This window comes from Rissa tridactyla, chromosome 13, assembly GCF_028500815.1.
Source record: "Rissa tridactyla isolate bRisTri1 chromosome 13, bRisTri1.patW.cur.20221130, whole genome shotgun sequence".
NCBI lineage: Eukaryota > Metazoa > Chordata > Aves > Charadriiformes > Laridae > Rissa > Rissa tridactyla.
The window spans coordinates 15,677,119-15,698,265 of NC_071478.1; the positions used below are offsets into that span (position 1 = coordinate 15,677,119).

Below are 21,147 nucleotides of genomic sequence, written 5' to 3' on the forward strand. Positions count from 1 at the left end.
GACAGGACCCCGACACCTCCCTGCCCGCAGTCAGAGAAAGGGGAAAGCGGGGGGACCTGCCACGTTGCTCCGAGGCGGGGGGGGTGTCTCGCCGCGCGCGGGAGCCACGCTGCCCGTTGCGGTGCTGAGGATGCGCAGAGGGTTTTGCCGCTCTCGTAGTTGACGGTACAGCCTGAATTCCACTCAGCGTGGTGCTCCCGGCGGATATTTCCCGGGCAGGTGGGTGTCTCCGTCGCCGTGCCAGCACCGCCGAGGTGCCTCCTGGGGTCGCTGATGGCCACAACGGGGAATGGAGAGGCTGAGAAGCTGACGCCGTAGGACAAACCCGCGTTCGCAGCTTGCAGACACTTTTCAGCTGAATTAATTCTGCCTGGCAAAACTGCACGTGGTTGCGTCTCGTTAGAGAGCCTTAACGATGGCTGAAGACGGATGCACGTCGGGGCTCGCCCCTGGGACACTTGCGTGTACCTGTCGCGCTGGAAAAAACCAGCGGGTTTGCAGGAGCGCGGCCTGGGGGTTCGAGCTCACCCCGGGTCTGCGGGTTCAAATTCAGTCCCAGTTTGATGCGGGGACGGACCCTGCAGGAAGCGGCGCGTGGGCCGAGCCCTGCGGGGTGGGAGCAAGCGGGGATGGAGATGACACAAAGGCAGGGCCGGGTCCTTCCGTGCACTGGGAAGCAGGAGGGAGCAGAGGTGAGTAACAGCAAAAGAGCTTTTAAAATACGGTGGGTTACACCGATAGTTATTTTTTTTCCCAAAGGACAGGCCCAAATTCGTTGCGTTTGTCCTTCGTTTGTCTGATCCAAGTTTGGTTCCTGCCTCTTCCTGCGACCGGGGGCTCCGTGCCCCGGGGACATGGCAGTGTTCAGGAGGTCACCGAAGGCACACGTGCCCACCCCCTGCGTTTTCCTTTCTTATCACGGGATATTCGTTCCCTCTCCTCATGCTTCTTCACCTGAAATACGAAAACCTGCTGCTTTGTGTCGCTTTCCTGGTGATTTGTTTCTGATATTACGAAAGGAAGAGCTTCCCCTGGATGAGAGACTCAAATCCTGCTCCTGTCCAAAGGAGAGGTTTGATGAGGAATTGACGTATCGGAGCTTTTCTTGGACAAATCTTGGTAAAATCAGGCCAGGTCATGGAAGCTGAAGCCCTGAACCTGTTCCTTGAGCAGGAGATACCTCGATATTCCGGTGCCACCTGCAGCCAAAATTTAGAGTAACCTGCCGAGAGCTGAATAAATCACACGTGAAATCCAAGTAGATGGAAACATAGGAAATAACCGAGGCCTGGGGATGGTTAGAAGTCTGTTGGACATTCAAAACTCTGTGATTTCAATCCTTTTTGAATAGTTTTGAGTTTTTTCAGGCCAGCGTTTATGTAAAGAGGACTTCCCTTGGTGTGGTGATGACTTCATTTGCCTGCAAGTTGCCAGCCTGCCTCCAAACTCCTGTAAAATTGCCACAAACATCACATTTTCCTACTTTTAAGCCTAAGAAGCTGTTCAGTGCGTCCCAGCTCGCCGAGGTTTAGGGGAGGGAAGGAGGAGGAGGAGCAGCCCTGCCTCTGTGCTCGGCTTCGCCTGGGGTCGATTGCCAAGGAAGCAGCAAAGCCGAGCGGTGTTTAATGTAACTCGGTGTTTAATATAAAAAAAAAATAACCTACAGCTAGAGCAGTGAGGGCTGGCTCGCTCTCCTCAGGCAATAGAAAGGCAGCTCGCGGGGGCTGCCAGGGTCCCGTCCCCGAATGGACGTCCCGCGCCTGGAAATCTCCGGCAGGGCGTTTGGCGCGCACCGGGGACGGGTGATGCGTGCCATCGCGGCCGTGGCGGTTAATGGCACCGAGGGGTTCTCCTGTCAGCCTGGGTCAGGGTGTCCCTGCTGGCACGGGACAGGGACGCTGAGCATCCTGCAAGGCATCACTCGGTGCATCCCGTGAGCCCTCCCGCCCTTGTGCCCCCCGCGTGGCTGGTTGGGCCCCCATGGCTGGTGGGTGCCGAGGGCCCATCGTGGAGAGGAGACGGCTTTTGGCCATGGTGAACATGTTATGGGGGCCAGGCCAGGCTCTCTGCTGCCCGCTGGGCTGGGCGGCTCTGGGGACGAGCTGGGCATCCTCCCTCTCTGCCTCCTTGGAGCAAAGGGCTCGCCATCTCCTGGCCTTCGGCATCCTCTCCTGTCTGTGGCTGTCACCCTGGGGACCGTCGTCCTGTCCGTCTTCTCCATGTCTGCAGGACTGGGGATGGAGGTGGCTGCTGGGGATCTCGGGGCACCCACGAAGGGCTGGGCTTGGCTGAGGTTTGTGCGAGCCCAGCCCTGGGTCCCCGGGGACCGGCGATGGGGCTGGGGACAGGGCCAGGCTGCGGGGCTGGGGTATGACCATCGGGGCTGCTCTGGGAGGTGGGATGTCACGAAGGCTTCGTGGACTTAGAGTGGTTGTCTGTGTTGTAGCAATGTCTCAAGATGATCTGGGTTTGGACAGTCAGAATTGAACCGGTTTTAGCCCCGTGGATGCAGGGGATGGTGCAAAGCTCTGGGGTTGCATTCTGTCAAACCAGGGTGCTGGGAGAGGAGGAGGAGGGGGAGCGGTGGGGACTCACCTCTGGAGTCACCATGTGCTGGCGCTGGCTCCGTGACGAGCTGCCGAGCTGCGAGGGCCATGCCGGGTGCTGACGTGTCCCTTCCTCCCCTCCAGGCTTGCCGCGATTTCCTGGACTTAGCCGAAACTCACAGCCGAAAATGGCAGCGGGCGCTGCAGTATGAGCGGGAGCAGAGGATCCGGCTGGAGGAGACCATCGAGCAGTTAGCCAAGCAGCACAACAGCTTGGAGCGAGCCTGCCGCGGGGCCCCCGGCCTGTCCTCCAGCAACACCGGCGTCACCAGCACCGCCAAGGGTGAGTGCGGCGGCCGGGGCTGGGGTTGGGTGCCCGCAGGGGGCAGAGCCCCGCGGCGTGACCGTAAAACCCGCTTAAAGGGAGACCCTCTGAGACTGGTTTTGGGTTTTAGATGGGTGCAGGGGGGGATCGTTCCTCCTAGTGTGCACACCCATCAGAACTCTCCGCGTGACTTTGATACCCATTTTACAACATCGTTCTATTATTAGTACCTCCTGCCTATATTCGATTGGCTACTAATTTGCATACGATGACAACTGCCGAGTTACAGCTCCCATGCGTGCTCCAGGGAAGGGTCTTCACCTGGGCAAGGGTCTTCTTGACCTTCGTGATTTTTACTGTTACGATGAAGGTAGTTCAGCTGAGGACACTACGGATTTTCACTTTCCTGCCAAGTTGGCTCAGCTTCCCAAGACGTGTAGATCGGTACCATCCTCCCGGTCCTTGCGCTCGATGTGCTTCCTCAGAAACGACACGATACTCGCCTGCCTTGATGAGGAGTCCCTTTCGTTAGCTCAATGCGTCATAAATTCAAGGATAGAATCCTCGTTATTCGTGCGAATACGCGTAGGGCCTTTCAACGCCAGTTACTAATAACATTTCAGGGATGTGCTTTGGCAACAGCGGGAAGCCCCAGGATGGACGGGGGCTTTCTGCTGGGCTGCTCCCAGCGAGTCGGCAGGGACGGGAAGGATGCACAAGGCAATGCCCCGTATACCCATGGTTTATTTCTAATGGCTCTCGTTACACCATAACTGTCCCTAATTGTCCTGCTGCTCCTCGCTTGGGGACTTGGACATCCCCAAGGTACGGATGCAGGAGGGGGCTGTGTCCCCAGCTCCCTCACGCTATTCCAGGCTGTTTTGGTAGCTGTAGCGCTCACCGGCGGGCATGTCTCTGGCTGCTGGAGGGCAGCCAGGGTGCTCGGAGGAAGCCCGGGGTCCCCTGGCACTGCCGAGGTCGTGGCTGCGCATGGGGTTGGTGGCACGGCCAGGGCTCATTTGCTGTTCGCAAGTTACTGGGCAATAAAATCTTAACAGCTTTGCATACTCATGCCAAATCTCCTTCCCTGCGGGAGGCATTAGTTACAGCCTGGTAGCCAAAAACTGCAAATAGTCTCTTGTCTTATTTTTAAATGATATATAGGCTCCAGGGAGAGAATGGCGGCTGTTGTGGGGGGTGATGACAGCGCCAGGCACTGCCCTTGTTCTTGCGTGGCCTCGAGGAAACGGCCTCACGTTGTGCGGGGGGAGGTTTAGGATGGAAATTAGGAGCAATTTCTTCCCCAAAAGGGTTGTCAAGCACTGGAACAGGCTGCCCAGGGCAGTGGTGGAGTCGCCATCCCTGGGGGTATTTAAAAGCCAGGCAGACGCGGTGCTGAGGGACACGGGTTAGCGGTGGGTTGATGGTTGGACTCGATGATCTGAAAGTTCTTTTCCAACCTCAGTGATTCCGTGGCGCGACTGGGGAGGGCGGGGAGGTGCAGGGACAGGCACAAATCTGGCCCGACCCCATCGCAAGGGGTGATGCTGCTCCTGCGGAGGAGCGCGGCCATGGTGCGGGGAAGGAGGTTGCCGAGCCCTGCCAGAAGCCGAGCGAGCCGCTGAACCAGATGGGCTGCGGTGAGCTGGCTGGAGCCGGGGCGGCCGTCCTGGTCCCTCCATGTGCCGGACACCCCCGGTGTCCCCCTTGCCGGAGCAGCGGTTCATCCCGAGGGAGGTGGTCAGCCCTGCCGTGTGCCCTGCGGGCTGCTGGAGCGGGGGTTCCGTGGCAGAGCGGTGACGGCCGCGGCGAGGCTGCGCTCGGGGAGCAGCGCAGCAAGGGCAGGAGCAGGGGAGTCACACCACATCTCAAAAATCACCGCAGTTAATGTCCACTCCCGGCTTCGTAGCGATCTCTCCCACTGCAGCGGGGAAGAGAAATGATTGTAAGTGCAGGGCCGGAAAACTCCAAAGCCGGGAAATGTCTCCGAGCATCACCTGAAACATGTGGTATGTTTTTTTCTGCTTTAATCCAGACCGGATTTCCCGGCAGACGGGGTGGTGCTGGAGTGGCAGCCGCGTTAGAGGCGGTTGGGCGTGCGAGTCACGCGCGTGTGTCTGGCTCAGGCAGCCTGGTGGCGTTTTTGGAGGGGCTCCCCAGCACGGCAGGGAAGCCTCGCGTGCCCAGACTGGGGAGCAGGAGCAAGACGCGCGTTGCCAGGGCACCTTCTGTTTTTTCGGAATCTGGAAATCTGTACGGCATCCTCTCGTCGTGGAGTGGGTTAGAGAGGAGGGGGACAGCTGTAAAGGGAGCCAGCGTTAGAGGGGACACGGGGGGAGGAGGGTGGGCTCTGGGGACAGGCTGGTGGGGTTTGAAAGGGGACAGGCAGCACCTGAGCACCTCAAACCCTTTGCCCCGACAGGGAGTGTGCCGTCCGCCAAAGGGGAGGCCAGTGATGAAGATGAAGAGACGGAATATTTTGATGCCATGGAGGATGCACCAGCCTTTATCACTGTAACCGCAGACCCCAAGCACCACAGGTACGAGCCCCCGCCCCAGGGCCACGCGTTGCACGGTGCAGCCTGGCGAGAACCCGCCGTGGGTGCGGGAGGAGCAGGGGAGAGACCGTTTCCCCGGTGTTGTGCTGGGGCTTGAGGGCAGCATCCTGTGCTGTGGGGTTGCTGCACACGCGTCCCGCCGGCAAACAGGCTGCCTCCGCCCCGGCTGCTCCTGCATCCCTGCAGCCAGCGAGGCTGAGGATGGCCCCAGCTCTAGCGAAGCAGGCGAGGAAGGGCAGACGTCAAGCCTGTGCTGCGGTAAAGCTGAGTCCTCTGTCCCAGAGGTGCTGTGGGCTCGAGGGGAGCAGGGACTTGGAGGGAGATCCCTTGGAGCACTGGGCAGAAGCAGGGAGTACCTTGCCTTCGGCTGCCTTGACCTGCTCTTACACCTCCCTGGGCACCTCCCTGGGCTGGAGGCACCCGTGATCTGAACCACGGTCACACTGCCGGGCTCGCTGGCAATGCAGAGGCTCTGGGTGCCCAGGCCGGGACACCCCGCGCTGAGCGTCCCCTGCCAACGCCCACGTGTGGCCTCCGTCACCCTGGTGCCATCCTGGCAGCAGCCTGGGCTGGTGCAGGGAGATGTCCCATGCGGTGGTGGCTGTGCTGCACCAGCCTGGGTTCTTCTCTCCCCTTCTCTGCTCTTCCTTGTGTTTACCAGCCGGTACTTTCTTCCCTGCAGGCGTTCGGGCAGCAACCTGAGTGGGGCCAGCGAGGGCCACCCCGAGGACTGGAACCTGGAGGACAGCGTGAGTTGGCCGGGCAGAGTGGGAGGGACACGGTCCCGGCGGGATGAAACCAGGGGAGAGGAGCAGGAGAGGAGGAGGCTCTTGGAGGGACGTGCCATCTAGTCCCTCCCGCGCCTCCAGGATGGAGCAGAGTTGGTTTCTGTGGGGGGAAAGATGTCAGCGGTTATACAGCAGCCCCCCAACCACCCTCCTGAGGGAAGCAGGACAGTGTTGGGGGGCAATTGCACTGTTATTTGCCCCATGGCCTGGAGAACAGACTTCTAGTGCTGCTCCCCAGCGCATCATGTCTCCTGAGCGGTGGTTTCTTCTCCTGGGAGCTGCTGGGTCTGGTTGGGTCGTGCCGGACGCGTCTGGCTTACACCCGCGTTTCTTCTGTTGCTTCCGCAGGTCTTTGAAAGCTCCAATCAGAGCAGCTACAATGAGTCCACTTGCAAAGATCTCCTGCCGAAGAAAAGGAGACGGACTCGCATCCCCGACAAACCCAACTACAGCCTTAACCTCTGGAGCATCATGAAGAACTGCATCGGCAAAGAGCTCTCCAAGATCCCCATGCCCGTAAGTGAGCGCGTCCCAGGTGCCGAGGGCTGCCGGAGGGTGCTGCCGTGACGCCAAGGCTTTAGGTTGGGCACAGCTCTTGGCTGTGCAAAGGATTTGGGTTGAGGCTCCAGGTGGTCCTGTGGTAGCACAGCAGCCCTGAGCGGGGGACAGGAGCGTGTCACCAGCTGCCAGCCCCCCTCTGAAGCCATCTCACTCTTCTCCGCAGCTCCGATGTGTCCTCGCTGCTCAGCTCTGCTGACTCTAAGCCCTATGTTTTTCCCCTGCAATTATTTGCCCCGTGAAATCCCCCTCCTGCTGCCATGGAGCCAGCGCAGCCGGAACGCTGCCCCAGCCTGGTAGGAGGAGGCTTTCCGCAGCGGCACGGAGCTTCAGTGCTAATTGCTTTGTGGCAAATGGCTTTGACGTGGCTGTTACCGTAGGGCCTGTTTGAATCAGGTTGGCTCCTTCTTCGGGACCGATCCCTTCTCCTGCGCTGGCTCTGGGGAGCCCTGGAGTGCCCGCGCCCCTGGCAGCAGGGCGAGCTGCGGCGGAGGGGACATTGCCTGAGTGTCCTCTGCAAATCCAGCCGATGCAGAGGCAAGGAGGGAACCAGGACACCCGGAATCCCTGAGGATTCAAGCGTTTCACCCAGGGGCTAGAAGAAGAGCCCTTGTTGCTGATGGCCCTTTCCCCAGTGTGCACCTTGGGGACACGATGCTGCACCTGCCACCCACAGCACGGCAGGGCCGTATTTCACCCCGGAGACCCGGAGTACCTTTATTTTCCTTGCAAAGAGCGTCCTTTTAGCAGAGGAGGTGCCGTGGGGACAATTTACAGCACGGCTGGGTGCTGCTGGGTTCGCTCCTTGGGGCGAAGGCTTCCTGCGGGTGGCCAGGAGAGGGTTTGCTGGCAGGGGTCTGTCTGGAGGAACCCACCTCGCGTGGGCTGCCCCAGAGGGCAAGCGGGAGGCGCATTTTTTAAATCTTGCAAATAAATAACCCTGTGCTTCATTTACCCAGCCGAAACGCTGCCCACACCAAAGCTCTCCCAAAACTCCAGCCCTTTTTTTTTCCAGAGCAAACCGGCCCTTCCCAGGCTGCCGGTTCTCCGGCGGATCTTCACCGGCCCAGTGGGCGGCACGGATGGGACTGGGTGCCATCGTAAGGAATCCGTTTGCCCAAAACCCATGAGGCCTGGAAAGCTGGGGAGAGTTGCAGAACAGCAGGGGGTACCTGGGGATTATTGTGGCACTGGCTGGAGTGGAAGTAGCCCAGCAAAGCACGAACTGCAGCCCCGGAGCTGTATCCTTTGCTGGGTAAAGAGGAAAGAGCGTGTTACGGGGGCTTGGATGCTGAATTGATGGTGTTTCATCTCTTTCTAAGGCAGCGCCTGACGCTCTGCAAGTGAGAGAGATGAGTCTGTCTCTTCTTTGTGCTATTTCCAGCTGAGATATATAGCCCAGCGCCGGCCGGTAGCATTTCTGCAGCAACATCAATATCGGATAAAAGCGTGATGGGTACAGAAATAAGCTCGGGATGTGAAATACCAGCAGCTGCAGGTGCCTGGAGAGAGGAAATTTATACCTTCCCTATCAATCACATCATTCCGGGAGCTGCAAAAGCCGAGTCCAAACCTGAGAGCAATATGTTCTGCTCGCACAGCAGCCCCCGACGCCGGCTCGGGGGATGTAATTACTCCCTCCCCTCCCGGGGCGAGCGGCTCTGGTTTCCCAGCACCGCTGTCTCCGTAAACCAGCAGAGCTATGGGTTGTAAAGACGGGGCTTGGCCTGGCGTGAGCCGCTCGCTGTCAGCTCCTGTCTCTGGGTATCCCTACGGATACAGAAGCAGGGAGACGCTTGGAACACCCCACAAGCTCCGCCGCGCGTGGCGGTTCTTTGGGAGGTTCACCCCAGGAACAAGCAGCCCGGGGTAAGGCAGCGGGAGGCAATTCCGTCTCCTTTCAGCGGCCATTTGAATTCTCTCTCCGTAGTCCGTGCGAGAAGCCGGCAGCTCTGCGAGGCGAGACGGAGCTGCCGAGTGAGGGGTTTCAAGCTGACGTGGGGGTAAATGGAGTGAAGGAGGAGGAGGAGGAGGAGGAAGGGGAGCAGCCGGCTCGGGGACGGCTCTTGGGAAACGTGGTTAATTATAGAAGAAAGCGCCTGTTGGGCGCACCGAGTGATGGGGGGTTCTCCTTCCACACTCTTCACCCCATTCTTGACAAATTCAGAGCGTTTCTGAGGCCCCGTCCCCTTCCCGGGGAACGTGATAGACTGAAAAACCGCTCCTTGATTTTTCCGCTGAACCAACAAACGTGCAGCGTTGAAAAGGAAGAAAACGCCTTTAGGGATTTTTGCGTTTCGGGTGGGTTCGTCTTCCTTCCTCTGTGGGAATGTCCTGCTTTGCCGTTGCCCAGTCGGTGCCGGAGGAGAGGAGGCAGCTGCCGCTTTGTGCTCGTGCCGCTCGCCTCTCAAGCCGGCAGAGATTTGCTTTCTTGTGCGGATGTGATGCTGCCCTCCCTGCATCCCTTTCTCTCTCGGATGCTGTAAGATCCCGTCTGCTAAAAACCCAAGTGGAACGGTCTGGAGTTTGTTTGCTTTAGTAGGAAATACGTAACTTGGCTTTTAGCAGTGGTTCTCCCATCCTTCAACCATCTGCTCCTTCTAAAATACGTTTCTTTCTTCTGAACTGGAAGTAAGAAGGGAATTTCACATGGTTTTGAGGCAGAAGGCCGCCTGAGACAAACTGTCTCCGTGTTCCTTTCGGTTTTTATTGTAATCCCAATTCGTTTCAGAACGAAAGACATTGCTAAAATAAACCGTTTGGTTTTTTCCCAGGCCTGGTTGCAGACCTGGCAACAGACAGCAAGATTTTCTAATGGACAAAGCGGTGACCTGGGGCTGGAAATGGGACCCCGGGGGCATCGCTGCGGCCGTGGGGCTGCAGTCCCGGGAGCAGGGACACCCCGAAATGGGCCTTTTCAAGGGTTTCTGAGCAAGTGCAGCCCGGCGTGGGGACGCCTTTGCCCGGAGGCGATGGAGGGCAGCCGAGGGAGCAGCGCATCCCTGCCCCGCGTTGCCGCTCCTCGTGGCCGGGAGGCAGGAGGGAGGTGGGCTCGCTGCTGAGGCTCGTTTTGGGGGTCGCCGGTGCCCCGTCACCGGAGCAAGGTGATACCTGGGATGATACCCGGGTAGCTCGGCTCCCCGGCCCACGTCTTCTCAGCTGGGAGCTTCGTGCTCTCATGGTGCGGTGCAGGGAGCGCGGCAGAGCGCATGTTTCTTGCCTTATTTAACGTTTCCGTGCCTCGGCGCATCCAGCCCGGCGGCGTGAGCTGCCCCGAGGGGCGGCTGCTTCGCTTGGGAGCAGTTTCCATCCTGCATCCCTGCCCCTTGGAACGCGTCGCACCGTGCCCGGGGAGCCGGAGGCGCGGGGTGCCGGTGGTTAGCCGGGCACGGTGCTGGGGAAACGGCAAAGGTGACGTCTGGCTCTCAAGGTGTCGGATCGTCGGAGTAAACGCTCGGGTGTTTGCGGTTAAGGGTTTTGTTGAGAAGGTTCAAAATGAAGACGGGGGTTTTGGGTGCGGGTGGGGGAGGGCTGGTTCAAATTCGTGGAATCACGGTGCGGTTTAACGAAGAGAATTTACGTTGTGCCGCGTGAACGGAGGCGATTTTGAGAGGTAAAAGCCTGTCGGAGAGAGAAGCGTCAGAGCTGTGATGTGAGCCGCTTCCGGAAGAATGATTTTGCAGTTGTAGGCGGCTTTTTGAGAAAAACTACTTTGGAATGTACAGATGAACCTTCCCCCCGCCCCCCCTCACTGAAGTGTTTCTCCCCTAAACCTTCACGCAGAGTTCTGAGGCGTAACCTCCCGTGCCTTATCCTGAATCAATTCCGGAAAAAAAAAAGTTTTTTAAAATATTTAGAAAAAAATAAAAAAGACGTAAAAGATGCCTCTCCTGCTTTCCTAACCCTTGCTCGTTCCCCTCCAGGTGAACTTCAACGAGCCGCTCTCCATGCTGCAGAGGCTGACGGAGGACCTGGAGTACCACGAGCTACTGGACAAAGCGGTCAAGTGCGAGAGCTCCACGGAGCAGATGTGCTTCGTCGCCGCCTTTTCCGTGTCTTCCTACTCGACGACTGTCCACCGCACCGCAAAGCCATTCAACCCGCTGCTGGGGGAAACCTATGAGCTCGACCGGCTGGAGGAGTTTGGCTTCCGTTCCCTGTGCGAGCAGGTGAGTCTGCGGAGGGGCTCTGCGCGTCCGGCCAAAGCAGCCCTTCCCTGAAGGAGACCCAGCGTCTCCTCGCGCCAAGCCTTCCTCCTGGCTGAGACGGCCAGCAAATTCCTCTTGGTGTCGTCAGAAGAAGCAGAAGCGGGCACAGCCCAAGCCATTCTTTGGAAGCAGGAGGACATGGTGCCCATGCCAGCATTCCAGAGCGGGAAGTGGGGAAGAAGGGGAGGAGAAGGGTGTCCCATCACCGTGCTGGGTCTCCGGGCAGCCTGTCCGGGGCTGGGGTTGCTGTCACATCTCAACACTTGAGCAGGGAGGGAGAAGCTCGTCACCCAAGCTCCCTCATCGCCGTGTCAGTGATGCCCATGAGCTCTGGTTGTGGTTCCTCCCTGTTTCAGGGTGTCTTTGGGCTGGAGGGTGTCTCAGGGTCTCCATTCTTTCTTGATGGACTGAATATTTTTAATTTTGGAGCCTGGGGGCAACCTGAGAACCTCTGACAGCCCCACACAGAGCGCATCTGGCACGCATCGGTAAAACAGCAGGTCTTAATTAAAAACCTGGAGCGCTTAATGAGTTGCGACCTGTGAAGAAAATTGACTGTTTAATACTTAGCACACTTGGCTGCTCCACCCTGGATTCCTGGGGAGGGACGGGGCCATTTATCACCCCTTGCAGGCGGGACATCACGTTGGTGGGGGCTCAGTGTTCTCCCAGGGGGTGGCCGTGCCATCTCGGGGGCGGAGCGACCGTCACCTCTCTCAGTGTTTGGAAGCACCAAACAAAATCGCAAATCTCTGTCGCTCTGCGGAGGCCGACGCAGGTCCAAGATCGGCAGAGGCATTCAGCAGACTGTCCCCCCGAGCCCCGTGGGCTTTCTGGGGGGGCCGTTGTGTGGGTCTTGCTGCTCATGTGGGCATGCCATGCTCTGCTACGGGATGCTCGCAGCAGATGCCGGACGTGCGGCCGGGACGCGCTGGGAATACTCAGTGAGGAGGCTCAGGCAGCGTCCCCTCGTCCCCCTGACGTGGTTTAGCTTCTCTCTGTCCATTGTCATCATCTTCCCCGAGCCATGGCTCTTCATACCCGAGATGAAGAGCCGTGCTCTGCCATCAGCTGCTCGCAGGACACAGAGGTGCAGACAGCACCCCTCCATGGTAATAGGTGCCCGAGGCAGGACGGCACCTCCCACCTCACCCCGTGGCTCTCGGCTGCACTGGTCTGTGACGGTGAACGAGCTGCGTGGAGTCTCCTGGAAGTGTGACCCCTTCCTCATGACAAAAGGAAAGGTTCTTCAGTAGATATTCTCCAAGAGGACTTGGGGGTGTTGGGGGGTGAGAAGCTCCACATGCCCCGGCAACGTGCGCTGGCAGCCCAGAAACCCCCCGCAGCCCGGGCTGCATCCCCAGCAGCGTGGGCAGCAGGGCGAGGGGGGGATTCTGCCCCTCTGCTCCGCTCTGGGAGACCCCCCTGCAGTGCTGCCTCCAGCGCTGGGGCACCAACAGCAGAAGGACATGGAGCTGTTGGAGCGGGGCCGGAGGAGGCCCCGGAGATGCTGGGAGGGCTGGAGCCCCTCTGCTGTGAGGACAGGCTGAGAGAGCTGGGGGGGTTCAGCCTGGAGAAGAGAAGGCTCCGGGGAGACCTTGGAGCCCCTTCCAGTCCCTAAAGGGGCTCCGGGAAAGCTGGGGAGGGACTCTGGATCAGGGAGGGGAGCCACAGGATCACAGGGAATGGTTTTACCCTGAGAAAGGTCAGATTTAGACTAGATCTCAGGAAGAAATTCTTCATTTTGAGAGTGGTGAGCCCCTGGCCCAGGTTGCCCAGAGAAGCTGTGGCTGCCCCATCCCTGGAGGGGTTCAAGGCCAGGTTGGACAGGGCTTGGAGCAACCTGGGCTGGTGGGAGGTGTCCCTGCCCAGGGCAGGGGGTGGCACTGCGTGGGCTTTAGGGTTCTTTCCAACCCAAACCATTCTATCATTCTATGGAATCAAGAAGCAAACGGGCTCTGTCGCAGCACTCTGGAGTCTTCGGTCCGTGAGCGAAGCCTCTACATCTCCCTCCTGGAGCCATCTCAAAGGCCACGCTCGGTGCCAGAGGGCTTTGCACCGGTGCAGCGTTGCCGGTGCCTCTCGCCCTGGCGCTGCGGTTGGCGCGGGCAGCGTGGGATGGACAGACGGACGCTGTTCCCACTGCTCTGAACTTTCCTTGGATGCTGCGAGTGCTGCTCAGCCCGCCGCCGCGCCGAGCAGAGCGTTGATAATCTCGTGCCTGAAATCCAGTTATCCAAATAGGATTTTCTCCTGCCGGTGACAGTGGGATTTAACGGAGAGGTCTTTGCTCTGCTCACGTTTGTAATCCAGTAGCTCGGGGCGCTCAGCTGTAATTACAGTGGTGCAAATCGTCTCTGAACTCGGTGGCGCGGCTGTCGGCACCGGTGGTTTGCTGGTTCCCGGTGATGGGCCGTGTGTGCCGTGCTGGAGCGCCGTGGGTCGGCCGGGTGAGACCCGTCTGAGGGCAGAGCCCTTGGGCTGGGATCTCCAGCGGCTTTCCCAGTGCAGGAGAGCACGAGCAACGTCCTTTTACCAGTCGTCCCCGGGACGGAGGGTATCTTATCTGCTTTTCCAGCCCCGTGGGTCTGTAGGGTCAAAGCCAGAGTCTTGGCTGGGCAGGTCCCCGTGTCTCAGAGGACTTGGGGACCTGTGTCCCCTGAGGGTTCCCAGGCAGGGCAGTGGGAGCCGCTGCTGGTAGGAGTGGTGCTGATAACACTGGGATTACTGGGGATCTGGGCTGGGTGTCACCACATCCCTGTTTCTCAACCGGGATCCCTGGAGAAGCGGGGCTGTGTCCTGGGGTCATGGTACAGCATCGTCACACAGCGATAGCTGCTGACGTTAAGATTTTATGGATAACGCTTTGCTGACGAGCCTTAAAAGACCCTGGCAGGAGCTCTGTGCACCTCTGCCTGCTGCCGGGGTACCTCAGGGGAGGTCACCCCAGTGCCCAGGAGAAGGCTGGGGGGTTCGGGTCGGCGCAAAGGAGCATCCTCAGCGCCAGAGCCGGCGTGGAGCTGCCGCCTCTCCTCGCGAGTCACGCTGCGGGCGCTCGCCAGGGCTCGCCGACGCCGATGGCCGTGACCTTACGGCCTGTTTCTCCTCTCCCCTAGGTGAGCCACCACCCCCCGGCAGCCGCCCATCACGTCTATTCCAAGCGAGGGTGGACGTTGTGGCAGGAAATCACCATCGCCAGCAAGTTCAGGGGCAAATACCTCTCCATCATGCCGCTGGGTAGGTGACTTGTGCTGAGAGGGTCGGGGCTTGCTTTCCTTCCCGCAGTACCCAAGAGGTTAAAGCAACGCGCCCGTCCCTTGGGCTCACGCAGGGCTCAGTGAATTCCATCCCAAGCAACGTTAGGAGCACAGATTTGTGCTCCTGGTCACAGACGATCCGGTGATAGCTCGTCTGCCCTGGAAATGGCGATTATGCCAGCTGCAAAGGGAGACTGCTTTGCTCGCCGCCAGCACCGTAGCGGGTGTGCTTTGGAAATATCCCACTTGCCCATGAATTGATGTCTCCTTAAATGATATTTAAAGGTTAGGTCGCTGCCTGTTTTAACCTTCTCCCTGGCAGCCAGACGCAATACGCTGCCTCCTTGCGAGGTTTTATTTGTCTTCCTCCCGTCCCCGGGCTGGGCGGCACGGCTGGGGCTGGTCCCAGAGCTGTGCTGGTGCCTGGCTGCTCTCGTGACACTGAGAATCAACCAGGCAGCACGTTTCTCACCTGCTTTTAAAATCAGCCTTTTTTGGGGGGGTGGGAAGAGGGCAGAGAGCCTTGCCGGTGTTGCAACTCTGCAGAACACGGAGCGTGCAGCGAGACCTGGGCTCACGGGGTCCCCGTACCGCAGCTGGGATAAGCCCCAGCATGGGGCCAAGGAGCCACACTGGCACCTCTTGACGTGGGTCACCAGGGAGGACCAGCCACGTCCAAGAGAGCCCATGCTTTGGCTCTCCGTGTGATAGAGCTGCAGCCAGGGGAGGGATGAATCCCGACCCTGCCCTGGTTGGGGGCTGGTGATGGGAGATGCAGGCAGAGGGGCCAGGTTGGCTCCGAGGAGGAGCCCGATGGTGGTGTGCTCCAGGGGATCATCCCAGCAGCCCTGCCAGGCCCTCTGCCCTCGCTGAGCTCCGGGCACCCCTCTCTCCGCAGGCGCCATCCACCTCGAGTTTCACTCCAGCGGGAATCACTATGTCTGGAGGAAAGTCACCTCCACCGTTCACAACATCATCGTGGGCAAGCTCTGGATTGACCAGGTCGGTGGCTACGGGTCCGAGGTGATGGGTCCTGCCTGGCCTCGCCTGGCTCCGGGGAAGGGCAGGGGGGGCTAGAAGGGCGCTGCCCTCCTGGGGTGTATGCCAGCGCTGCCCGGTGTCCCCACCACACTCCTACCGCTTCCCTGGCAGGGATGGGGGGGAGGCTTCTTGGAGCTCCTAATGGCCCTTCTCAAGGCCAGCAGCTCCGTGGGGCAGGGTGTGATGGGTTTTACCCCGCTGCCGGCGAGCCGTGGGGCTGGCGGGGGCGGCCGGTGCGGTGGCTGCAGCCAGCAGTGATGCTGCAGCTGGTGTTGATTTCTACCTGCACTACGACTAACGCCTGATTTGTCTCCTTGCAACGTCTCTCGCTCGCTGTGGTTCCGTGTCTTCCATCTAGTCTGGTGAAATAGAGATTGTTAACCATAAGTCAAAAGATAAATGCCAGCTGAAATTTACCCCCTACAGCTACTTCTCCAGGGACGTCCCCCGAAAGGTACGTATCCAGCCATCTCCTTGTTCTTCTGGCAGCCTCGCGCGGGGGGTGAGACCTGGCTCTTCCCTCTAAGCCGGGCTCACGGGGTCCCAGTACCGCAGCTGGGATAAGCCCCAGCACGGGGCCAAGGTGCTGGCACCTCTTGACGTGGGTCAGCAGGGAGGGCTGGGGGAGGACCAGCCGTGTCTGAGCAGAGCCCATGATTTGGCTCTCTGCGTGCTGGAGCTGCAGCGCTGAGACCTGGAAGGGGTTGGATGGGCTGGAGACCCATCACGGTCAGGATGGGTCCACGCTCCCCCTGTGCTGATGTCTGAGGACACGCAGCGCCAGGTCCAGCAGCTCCGGTTGGGGCACCAGGAGGGTGTTCTGCCCCCTCTGCGCCTCTCCTGGTCCTCTGGGCGCTTCCAAACGCCACCGGAGCCGTCTCCTCCTGCCAGGTGACAGGGGTGGTGAGCGACGCTGAGGGTAAAGCCCACTACGTCATGTCGGGCACGTGGGACGAGAAGATGGAGTGCTCCAAGATAGTGCACAGCAGCCACGGCAGCACCAGCACGGAGGGCAAGCAGAAAACTGTCTACCAGACGCTGTCTCCAAAGGTTCTGTGGAAGAAGTACCCCCTCCCGTGAGTCCCCTCCTCGGGGTGCTGTGCTGGGGGTGCAACAGCCGGGTGGGGAGTAAGGATGCTGCCCTCAGCCCCATGGGATGGAGGGGGCTCCTGGGCCCAGCCCCGAGGACACGGGAAGGGGACCAGGACTTGGGTGGCCGTGTGGCTTTTTCCGGGGTGTGAGCACCCAGCAGGAGGGGAGAGCAGGTCCCTGCAAGGGGCGCGTGGCTTTGGGGGACTCTTTCAAGAAGGTTTCGGGCAGCCGGGGTTACTGGGTAGGTTTTTCGGGCTGCTGGCCACGGCAGGGAGATGCGTTGGCTGCTTTGCCTTGCTGGTGAGTCCCTGGCCATCCCGTCCCGGCGGCCACTTTAGCTCTCCAGGGACCAGCCCTCTCTGGAGACTGGTCCACGACGGGGCTGCTCTCAGACACCAAACCAGTCTCCCACCCTTGGTAGCACCAACGGCCGGTCCCTGTTTTGGAGACGCTCTGTTGGAACGGTCCCTGGTGGAAAGCGTCCTCCACCTGGTGCCCCCAGTTCTGCCGCTGGGGATCCAGCAGCTCTTGGGTGAAGCTGTTTGGTGTCTCGGCGGTGCAGTGCGGCCCTCGGGGTTCGTAGGCTTGGCTTTTCGCTTCTCCACGCGGAGCCAACAGAGGAGGGGTCGGCTCCCCTCTGAGACGCCCACTGTCATCGGCATCTCCACTCAGAGGGTGGGAGGCAGGGCTCCCCGAAGGACCTCTGCACGTCTGGTTTGGGGTAGCAGGAGCAGCACCAGTGGGGCTGGGCTGAGACGTCAGGACGCAAAGGGTTGGGGAGCTCTGCTCGAGGTAGGCACCACCTCCACCGTCCTGATCTTTCCGGCCGCAGGGAGAACGCCGAGAACATGTATTTCTTCTCCGACCTGGCCCTCACCCTGAACGAGCCCGAGGAGCGGGTGGCCCCCACGGACAGTCGGCTGAGACCCGACCAGCGGCTGATGGAGAGCGGCCGCTGGGACGAGGCCAACGTGGAGAAGCAGCGGCTGGAGGAGAAGCAGCGAGCCGTGCGCCGCAGGAGGGAAGCCGAGGCCGTGGAAGCCCTGGAGGAAGGTGAGATGCTTCGGGATGCCGGCGGGCAGGGACCGGCCGGCCCTTGGTGCGGGAGGGGGATGCGGCGATGAAATCCCGCTGGGTTTGGGGGATGAGGGAATGATCCTGCATCAATTCGGGCGGGAAAAGCCACCCTTACGCCCTGTTTGTCCCCGGACAGGCAAGGACTACGAAGGCTACATCCCGCTGTGGTTTGAGCGCAAGGTGGACGCCGTGACGGGGGAGCTGATCTGCGTCTATAAGGGTGGCTACTGGGAGGCCAAGGACAAGCAGGACTGGAGTTCGTGCCCCGACATCTTCTGAGCCGTGCCGGGGTGGCCGGCCCGGCGCCTTGACTCAGCGGGACGGACAGAGGGACAGCGAGGACACGCTGGCAGCGTCCCGCCAGCAGCGGACAGTGCGAATACACGCACGGAGTCAATACCTGCAGAGATTTGAAAAGAAAATCTAAACAGGGATTCCAAACCTATTTTTTTACGCACTAATAAATAGCATCTTTTTTTTTTTTTTTTTTTTTGTTTTTTGTTTTTTAAATGATGGCTTTTTCAGCGACTAATTAGAAACGAGGACACGTGAATCTGATTGGTTTTTAGCCTGCCGTATTTATTGCTGTCGGGAGTTGCTGCCTATTATCTCTCAACGCCTTGGCTTTACCGGCTGAGACGTCGACTTCCAAAGATGCTCGCATTGTGGGGATGCCGTGCATTTGTGTGAGCTCTTCTCTCGGACGTTATTTTGGTTTTTTTTTTCCCCCGTTGGTGTGTGGACTTCATGGAATTATTTTTAAAAAAAAAAAAAAAAAAAAAACAAAAAAACAAAACCGCTCCTGGTTCAGGTTCTTTCAAAGACGGCCACGAACGACCCCGCGTCCTGCTCAGAAAACTGTCGCCAGGGGCTGTGGCGCTTGGTCCTGGAGGCTCTTGGTGGTTCTCACAGTGCCCGGTCATCCCAGTAACACCAATTAGGATATTTCAACCAGTGATTTTTGTTATTTTAACCCTTTTTTTTTTTTTTTTTTTTAAAAAAAAAGAAGCGTTTGAGCGGATTCCCCGCCGTCTGCCGTGGCGAGTCAAGGCTTAGGACTGTCTTTAACATGATGCTTTGTGAGAGTGATTGGAGTGAGGTTTGGTTTGGTTTTCCTGCAACCGCGTCTGAAGGGGGGAAAGGGCCTCGCCGAGGTGGGGGACGCCGGGCAGACACAGAGCAAAGAGGTCTGTAGACCAGGGATGCTCCGGGGTCCGCGTTCCGGCTCCTTCCCGCTCCGTCTGGCTGCAGCCCAGGAGCCGGCGCCTCGGTGCGGGCCTGGCAGGTGGCGTCTCCCCGCCGAGCCAGGCGATGCCGAGGTGCCGCTGGGATGGAGCCTCCCTGGGATGCAGCCTTGGTCCTGGCTCTCCCGTCCCTGCGTCTTCCCTGTGAAGCCAGACGGGTCTGGTCCGCAGTCCCCCGGCACGGGGTGGGTCGCGGGCTGAGCCTGGAGGGCTCCCGCAACCCGGCGCCCGGCTCCCTTCCTTCTCCTCCCTCGTGGCCGCTCTCTCCCAGGAGCAGTTTTGGGTCATCACTGGAGCAGCCTGAGCACGACGCCGGGGAACCCCACGTCCCCCGCTCACCCCTCCTGCCTGCCATCGCCCTGCTGCGGCCCTGGAGCCGCCGGGAGGAGCGGAGCAAGCCCTGCCCATGATCGGCGAGGACCAGGAGCCGGCGCTGCTCCGGCAGCGGCCACGCGGGCAGGAACCGCCGGTCCCCAGCGCCGACGGGGGGAGGATGGGGGGCGGCAGGACCCCGAAGACGGGATCCGCTGGGCCAGAGAGTATCCGGGAGACCTGGACACCCCTATCGGATCTCATTTTTGGTGTCTTCTTCTCCGGGTCTTCATCATATCACACTGACTGCAGCCTCCCGGGGCGCGGAGGCCACCCGTAGCGGGACTGTCGCATCCACCTTGGAAGATAATTAGCAATAACGAACTTTGAGGCAATGGTAACTGGAATATCCAGGCTGCACATGGGACTCTTATGCAATCAGGTTCCTCAACCGTCGGTCTCCTCCTGGTCGGCTTCTCTTCCAGCCCCTCCATTCCCGTTACCCACAGCAAACCTACCTGTACAGCGTATCTAGGCCTTGTACGGCGTAACCGTAGTGAGTGGCTATTGGGGTGGCAACACCCACTGATTTCGATGTACCCTTTAATCTTATTTATTTGCTTCTAATTTATATATATATATATATATATATAAAAATATATATATATAAAATTATTTTGCTTAAATTTCTATGGTACACAATAGATGAAAAATAATGAAGACAGAAGCGTCTGTCTGAGTTTTTGTAGCACGAGTACGATTTCCTTAGGCTTGGCCCGGAGGTAGGGCGTAGGGGTGATGGTGACGGAGTAATTCCCCACGTAGAGAAGCAACATTTTGCTCCAAAGCTGGATGCGATCGCGTCCAGAAGGTGTTACAAAGACATTCCCCTCTAGAAATGATGCATTTGGGATTTGAAAGGCGGCGCTCGGTATCCCTCGCGTTTGGCAGTGGGATGCTCCGAGATGTTTCCCGGCTCTCTGGGTGTTCCAGCGGCCGGTCCGACGTGTCCGCTCCTCCCAGACCCTTCCCAAAGGTTTGCCCGTGGCTCGGTAAAGCCGATGCAGCTCTTAAGTGATCCAGCCTGCCCTGTTGGCTGTTGGATGCAGCCCGTGGAGAGCTGTGGGGTGTCCCGGCCCCAGGGCGTGCAGATCTCCTTTGGAGACCGGCTTTCACCCACCTGGGAGAGTGGAGGATGCTCCGCGCTAAACCTTGATGCCGCTTTGTGGCGGCAGCTAAAGTTGCCCGGGGCCGGGGCCGGGGCCGGGGGGTGTGTGTGGGGTGTGTTTATTCCACTCGAGGCCTGAATCGGTTTTGAAAAACGGGCTAGAAATTGAGCTCTTCAAAATGCCTTATTTTCCTCGTTTGCTTTGTCAATGCGAGCGTTACCCGAGAACCTGGAGAGGTGAGAAACCTCGGCACAGGCTGCGCCCGCAGCCGGATCCGAGCCTTCCCGCGGTGGAGGGGAGCGGGACAGACGGATGTTGCTCAGTAAGTGCTGGCACCGAGGGTCCCGCCGGGCTCTGGGACCCCCAGAGGTCCTCTCTGCTGTACCCCCCGTCGCTGCGGCTGCCTGGAAATCACCGTCGCAGACCCCGCACGGCTTAGTGGAGCTCGGGGGGGGAGCGCGAGGAGACACCCCCCCCCCCCAACAGAAACCCACCGTTTTTTAGGCTAATTTTAAATATTGCTCTATCTTCCAGAGGTCATCTAGCAGCAGCACTTAATCAGAGCACCATCTCCTGGTCTTTCTATTCCCTCCCCAGAGGATTTTAATGTCATTCCACTGTAAATGCCGTTGAATGTATTTCTTTCTGAACAATATATTGTGAGTGATCCCTCTTCTCCTACACGGTAATAAAACTTGGATTCGGGAGTTTTAAAAGCTGCAGTGCTGAGATGGTCACTCGCTCCCCAAGGCTGCAGGTGGGGGTCCTGGAGGAGGCCCAAGGTGGGTGAGCTCTGGGCATGCGTGGGGGCCCGGGCACCTGGTGGGTGGCAGGTGGGGTGGCCAGGGGGAAGGGACCACGGGAGGTGGCCCAGAGGAGAAGATGGTCCAGGGAATGTGGCTCAGGGAGGAAGGAGGGCCAGGAGAGGAGACGGCCCGGGGAAGGTTGTTCAAAGGAGGAGGCTGTCCAGGG

At 59.3% G+C, this 21,147-nt stretch overlaps 1 protein-coding gene across 3 annotated transcripts in view; it reads left to right on the forward strand.

Moving 5' to 3' along the window:
* The window catches only part of OSBP2 (oxysterol binding protein 2), a 138,481-nt gene extending 117,590 nt beyond the window's left edge, over positions 1-20,891 (forward strand). For all 3 annotated transcript variants that reach the window (XM_054219224.1, XM_054219225.1, XM_054219226.1), the window contains 11 exons: positions 2,691-2,889; positions 5,294-5,411; positions 6,112-6,178; positions 6,566-6,733; positions 10,699-10,944; positions 14,100-14,220; positions 15,139-15,242; positions 15,640-15,735; positions 16,173-16,357; positions 17,206-17,426; positions 17,587-20,891. In XM_054219224.1, coding sequence (XP_054075199.1) covers positions 2,691-2,889; positions 5,294-5,411; positions 6,112-6,178; positions 6,566-6,733; positions 10,699-10,944; positions 14,100-14,220; positions 15,139-15,242; positions 15,640-15,735; positions 16,173-16,357; positions 17,206-17,426; positions 17,587-17,729 — 1,668 coding nt within the window. In that variant the 3' untranslated portion in view covers positions 17,730-20,891. The remainder of the gene's footprint in view (positions 1-2,690; positions 2,890-5,293; positions 5,412-6,111; positions 6,179-6,565; positions 6,734-10,698; positions 10,945-14,099; positions 14,221-15,138; positions 15,243-15,639; positions 15,736-16,172; positions 16,358-17,205; positions 17,427-17,586) is intronic.
* Positions 20,892-21,147: the final 256 nt, after the last annotated feature.